Here is a 6,913-nt window from a genome sequence, read left to right as displayed (position 1 = left end):
AATTTTTTTTCTCAGTGCATAAATTTTTTAAAGAGGCTCAAGCCTGCTTTGTAAAATAAGAAAAATATGGTCAGATATTTTAAAGGGACTCAAAATCGCTTCATAAAATAAGTAGAATACGCTTAGATTTATGTAATGGTCTTAAGACCATTTTGCAAAATAGTTGAATACGCATAAATTTTTTAAAGAGGCTCAAGCACGCCTTGTAAAATAAGAAAAATAAAACAAAATAAGGAAGGATAATAGCGGTCTGTCAAACTGACATTGTGATTAGATTGTTTTGAATGTGGTGGGAAGAACCTACTTTTAAAGTAGGTTAATACTTGTAGAATATTATGTTTTAAAAATTTAATTTTTATAAAACGTCAATGCTTTAACAAAATTGCATAGCATTGTTTCTTATATATGTAATAATAATAGATGTTGCAATTAATATTTCTTCTTAATATCTTTTTTTTTATTTTTTTTCTCAATTAATAGTTATCACATTTGACAAGCTTTGTATTAAAATTCTGCTTTAAATAATAGTTATTGCATTCTATTGGGAAAAGATAACAGGTGGGGGAGAGAAAGAACGCAAACCTTCCAATGCGTTGGAGAGAGAACCTTCCGGAAACGTGTGGGAGGGGGGAAAGATAACACGTGGCAGACAGAAAGAACCTTCTGGAACATAAGAATCTTCGATCCAAATGGCGGCACCGCGTCCAAAATGACGGCACTGCCAACGTGGCGGTGGCCCACGGAGTTAAAAATATCTATTGATTACGCTTAATATCGTTATCATTTAATTATTATCATTTAATTATCATTTAATTGATTTAATACCATTTAATCAATTATTTTATCATTTAATTGATTGATTATTAATTATTTATTATCATTTAATTGATTGATTCATTATATTAGGAGTGTGATTTAGTTTTAAAGGTTTTGCAAGATAATGTCGGTGTTGTCGAAGACATTTCAATCACAGCTATTGTTCTTTAATGCTTTAACATTACTTCATGACATTTATCATTTACTAACAATATATAGACGCGGTAAACATCGTGTTTATATCATCTTAAAAATGGAGTTTCGTAAACGGCATTTTCGTCCTCATGTTGCATTATTAGTGAAGCAAACGCTATTAAAGCTGAATTGGGAAGTCTTACCACACCCCGCTGATTATCTCTTATTCCGATCCAGTGAGATATACACATACTGGAGTGAGCCTTCCCTAAGAAAACGCGTGGTGGGGGTGGCCGCTGTGCGAGAGTGACAGCCATGCGGCTTGGGGATTGCTGCCTCACTTTAATAATGTCAGTTAAAGTGAGGCAGCAATCCCCAAGCTGCATGGCTGTCATTCTCGCACTACTGTTGCACAGTTCGGCCATCCCCACCACCCCAAGGCCACTCCAGTATGTTATATATCTCACTGTTCCAATCGATACAACATATGTATATGCTCTAGGGGATACGCACTTTCATCATTTCGAAAAAATGCGAAAATTAGAAAAAATTGTATCAATTCTGAAGAAAAATGTTTTTATCGTCGCGAAATTCATTTCTTGCCAGAAAAAGTTATAGAAAACGAAGGGAAATATTTTGATTACGGTCATTAAGGTATTTGTATAATAAATCAATTTTTGACAAAAAAATCCCTCAAAACTAATGCACATTCCTAATAATTTAATTGATTAAATACCATTTAATCGATTATTTTATCATTCAATTGATTGATTAATTTTAATGTAATTCATTCTTTCATTATTTCATTGATTGATTAATTAATGATTAATTGATTATCATTTAATACTGACCACCTGTGGAATCATTAAAGTCATCCTCCATTTTTCCGAGGTTCCCGGCACTATCACTCATCGTTCTCGTCAGCGATGTCAGCGAATGCACTGATATTCCAGTTGGATCTAATAATTTAAATTATTAATTCGTGCATCGATGCGTGGCATCAGTCGTCAACGCGCGATGATCACGCGTCACTCTTCTTTCTTTCTTTTTTCTTTTATTATGGGCCCTATACGGGTATTAATTCGCCCAGATTCTTAAAGTCACGTGATGTAATACTAATACGTTGTGAATGAGTACTGACGCGAAAGTAATAAAGTACTAAATTATCGCGAAGATTCTAGAACATTCTAGAACGTAGAATCACTCGGTCACAGACGCCCACCTCAGCCCGTGGCTCGCGCACGAATCCATGATCGCCACTTGAAGACTGCCGACTGGCAATGATTAATCCTTCCCTAAGAAAACGCGTGGTGGGGATAGCCGCTGTGCGAGAGTGACAGCCATGCAGCTTAGGGACGTTTGTCTCACTCTAATAACGTCATTGAAGTGAGACGAACGTCCCTAAGTCGCATGTCACTCTCGTACTACTGTTGCACAATGCACAATTCGGCCATTCCCACCACCCCAAAGCTCGCTCCAGTATATATCTCACTGCCTTGAACGGCTCGAATGGCTCTCCCTTGTATTACTGTGCCTGCATTCTCTGGCGAGTGGCATGTATGGGTGGGAGGAGGTCAGTGGTCGTTGCGCATATACTTAATCTAATGAGACAGGTTCCGCATGTCTCCATCATCGCGACTATATTATAAATAACTAAAGATTACTATAGTTTACAAAAAAATATTTCTTATTACGTTGAATCGGACTACGTGTTTCTTATAGATTTATGCTGAAAACGATGCCCCAAGTCAAATTTTTCTAGCGCTCTAACAATAAGATAATTGAGATATAATGTTCTAAAAAATGGCGATATAAAAAATAAAATTTATGCGTATTCGTCGGGTTGTTTTGAAAATGGTCTTGAGACCATTGAACAAATCTAAGCGTATTCTGATTATTTCACGAAGCGGTCTGAGTTCCTTTAAAGAATCTCACAGTATTTTTCTTATTTTATGAAGCGGACTTAAGACTCTTTAAAAAATTCCTGCGTATTCGGCTTATTTTGCAAAATGGTCTTAAGACCATTTCACAAATCTAAGCGTATTCTGCTTATTTTACGAAGCGGTCTTGAGTCCCTTTAAAAAATCTGGCCGTATTATTGTTATTTTACGAACCGTGCTTAAGCCCTTTTAAACAATCTGGCCATATTTTGCTTATTCTACGGAGCGGGCTTAAGTCGTTTTAAAATATCTGACATTTTTGTTATTTTACGAAGCGGACTTGAATTCCTTTAAAGGATCTCACAGTATTTTTTTTTATTTTATGAAGCGGGCTTGAGCCTCTTTAAAAAATTTATGCGTATTCTGCTTATTTTGCAAAATGATCTTGAGATCATTACATAAATTTAAGCGTATTCTGCGTATTTTACGAAGCGGGCTTGAGTCTCTTTAAAATATCTGACTGTATTTTTCTTATTTTACGAAGCGGGCTTGTGTCCTTTTAAAAAATTTGACAATATTTTGCTTATTTTACAAAATGATCTTGAGTTCATTTCGCAAATTTAAGCGTATTCTGCTTATTTTACAAAGCGGACTTGAGCCCCTTTAATAAGTCTAAACGTATTTTATGAAGGGTGCTTGAGTCTCTTTAAACAATCTAATCTTATTTTTTTTATTTTACGAAGCGGGCATGAGTCCCTTTAAACAATCTGAATGCTTATTTTACGAATCAGTCTTGTATTTCTATTTGTAAAATGGCGTTTAAAAAATTTTTATTTTTTTTTAAAGAAATTGTATGCATTTCGGCGAATCTTTTATAGAATTTTCTATTTGCTTTAAGATAAATTATATGCATATTAGCTAGTCTTTGTAGTGAAAAATTTCTTTATTAATAGTTTGGTTTTCTTGATAAGCTTCCATAAACGCACATAGACGGTTTATTCATTCTAGATAATATTCCGTGCATGGAATCAAAATATATTACTTATTATTTCTTGGACTGCCAAGGATAGAAATCAGCTAATACTTTCATTTAAAACTAAACTTTTCTTGCATTTGCGATTGTTAATCAAGGTTATGCGTAAGCCCTGGATACATAAAGTGGCTGTTGAAGTCGAAAATATGGACATACGACACTTAGATGTTTCCCGTACACAGCGGAGATCATTATTTGTAGCATTCATAAAACATGAGATTATTATATATTTTGATTCCATGCACGGAATACTATCTGTAGAATGGATAAATCGTCTATGTGCGTTTATGGAAGCTTATCAAGAAAACCAAATTGTTAATATTAATTGGTCAGAATGGTTTGTGAGCTCCCCTGATAAAGCCCCGTTCCGCGGATTACAATCTTCGCGGTCCTCCGACGACCTCCACCCACGTCGCGGGAAATGCCCGTTGCGGCAAGGAGCGCTGTGGCGCTCCACATATTTTAAACGCTTGAATTAGAGCGTCGGTCCTCCGCGCTACGTACACTCGCTCACTAAAAGATTGCGACACTTTTTTTTATAGGTTTCTAATTTATATTTAATATACGTAATATACAAGGTTGGGAAAGTTACTTTGTAAAAATAACTAGTTACAGTTACAGTTTTTATTTCTCAAAAAGTAACTAGTTACCGTTACAAGTTACCGACTCCAAAAAGTAATATGTTACAGTTACAGTTACTCAAAAAGTAACGAATCGTTACTTTTCAGTTATTTTTAATAAAGCAACATTAGCATTATAAAAAAAAAAGACGTGACATTATAAAAAAGAGAGTGGTTTACATTTATATATTATATAATTTTATTTAAAAAAGAAAAGTAATGCGCGTATTTAAATATGAGCATTTAAATATTTCGTATAATTACAATCAACATTACGATTAGGTGATTGAGCGAAAGAGTTGCATAATTTTGATCCATAAAAGTGACGATTTGACATATATAAAGTAACTGTAAAAGTAACTATTAAATTAGTTACTAGTTACTTAAAAAATCTAAGTTAAGTTACAGTTACACATGGAAAGAAAGTAACGAAGTTAAGTTACAGTTATTGAAAAAAAGTAACTGTAACTGTAACTTCGTTACAAGTAACGAGTTACTTCCCAACCTTGGTAATATATACTTTATAGATAACTAATATTTTGCAAATGCAAACCACGATGTACTATCTTTAGTCTAAAGGCAGTATAACACCAATCGTGATCCGCATTTGCAAAATATTAATGCGTTTTGAAACCTATAAAAAAGAAAGTGTCGCAACTTTTTCGTGAGCGAGTGTACGCATACTGAGCGCGCCAAACTGCCGACGGCCGTAACCGTCGTGCGCACGCGCACTAGAGTCGCGAGCTTTGCACGAAACCCGGGTGCGTTTAATTGTCTATCGCGCTGTCTATATATGATATTTTGTTATTCGTCCGTCCGAGCGTTTTGTTAAATAAGAAACCTAGAAAAGGGGGAGACTCGAAAGGGTATAAAATCCGGCACCCGCGTACACGGAGGCTAGTCACCTCTGAGCGACGGCTCAGATGGATACTAATCCGTCGTTTCCTTTCCTATAAGTCAGAGCATACGAGCGCTAGAGGCCCGGACGTTCCTCGGTCTTGGTCCGGCCGATACCGACGGTGCGTCCCGGCCTCGCTTCCCGGATTGTAACCGATCAGGCGCAAGTGGAAGGGTCGTTGCCTGCCATGGTCCGGCAGTTCCCGGTTGGCCGAGATCGACCGAATCCCTGGACCTCGCATCTACAGAGGTGTGACCGTTGCCTGTTTCAGTCCGTTCGCCGACCACCGAATTATCCACATCCCGAGCCGCCGCGTGTCTGTGCTCCTCCCCCCCTCCCACGATCCGCAACGCCGACATAATTAAATTCGCGTGCCGAGTTTAAGCGAGAAGTAAGCCCCGCCAGCAGTCTGCATTAATAAATGTTAAGAACCGCGCGTTAAAATCATCTACACGACAGCATCGAAATATAATGTATATCTTTAAATAGCAGATAATATATGTATGTGATAAATCTAACGCCTTGGCTTAATTAAAAAAACTTCCTCGTGTCTCCAGACCTGCTCCCGTTCCTGGAGCCGACTGAGGCACATCTGCGCGTTCCGCCATACGGGAATCAGGTCGTTTTAGGTGTTTATTTAATCCACATGCTATTCCAGAACAAACCAATGTCGAAGACAGTTACGTGGCAGCAATTGTGGGGTGCATCTATGTACATATATAGGCCTACATAATATGTACAAATAATTGGATAAAATTCTCGGAAAAACAAATGAATCTCTCGTGTAAAGGAATCGCTAATATATTAGCAAATACTAATATTTTTAAACACAAAGAAAAAAAAGTCATATTAAAACGTGATTTATTAGAAAAATATTCACTTCATCTACATACCAAAATTCAGTTAATTGTATCCTATAAGTATCGACGAAATAATTTTATCGAAATATGATAAGTACAAACAACCGAATAAACAAAATAATAATATTTTAAAGTATACGTTTCAATTTCAGTAATAATTACTATTTTTACATAATTTTATATTGAACTATTCTATTTGGATAACTAATTACGGTTAAATTTAAATAGAACAAAAAGATAAAGACCTATACAAATAACAATTATGATAATTTATAAAAAAGTTTTTCTAACTGATTCAGTTTCGTTTGCTAGAATGTACAATATAAATAAAATGATCCGGATTAAATATTTTTGTTTAAAATATATGTCACGTAAATCGTGTATTTAATTATACATATAACATCGCTTATTGCGCAATAAATATATACATCCATGTTATCCGAACAATCGTATTATTTTAATCGATAAACACACCATAATCATCAGATTACTTTCGCTCGCGGTTATTTAATCAAAGTATTGTTTTCCTGTTTTGTCTAAAAGTAACCCAGACAGCACAAAACCCTAATAGAAGACAAAAAGATGTCTTTTTTAAGATGTCTTTTCGGCTAAGCGAAAAGATATCTAAAAGATGACGAAAAGATGTCTTTTTAAAGGTGTCTTTTGGATAA

The 6,913-nt window shown here is 35.6% G+C and overlaps 1 protein-coding gene across 1 annotated transcript in view; it reads right to left on the bottom strand.

Moving 5' to 3' along the window:
* Positions 1–2,022, bottom strand: part of LOC105448441 (thioredoxin domain-containing protein 9 homolog) — a 5,707-nt gene extending 3,685 nt beyond the window's left edge. Inside the window, exon 1 of the mRNA XM_011686977.1 lies at positions 1,803–2,022. Coding sequence (XP_011685279.1) covers positions 1,803–1,826 — 24 coding nt within the window. The 5' untranslated portion in view covers positions 1,827–2,022. The remainder of the gene's footprint in view (positions 1–1,802) is intronic.
* Positions 2,023–6,913: the final 4,891 nt, after the last annotated feature.

This window comes from Wasmannia auropunctata, unplaced genomic scaffold (genome assembly GCF_000956235.1).
Source record: "Wasmannia auropunctata unplaced genomic scaffold, wasmannia.A_1.0 LD336085.1, whole genome shotgun sequence".
Classification (NCBI taxonomy): domain Eukaryota; kingdom Metazoa; phylum Arthropoda; class Insecta; order Hymenoptera; family Formicidae; genus Wasmannia; species Wasmannia auropunctata.
This window is presented reverse-complemented; position numbering and strand designations above follow the sequence as displayed.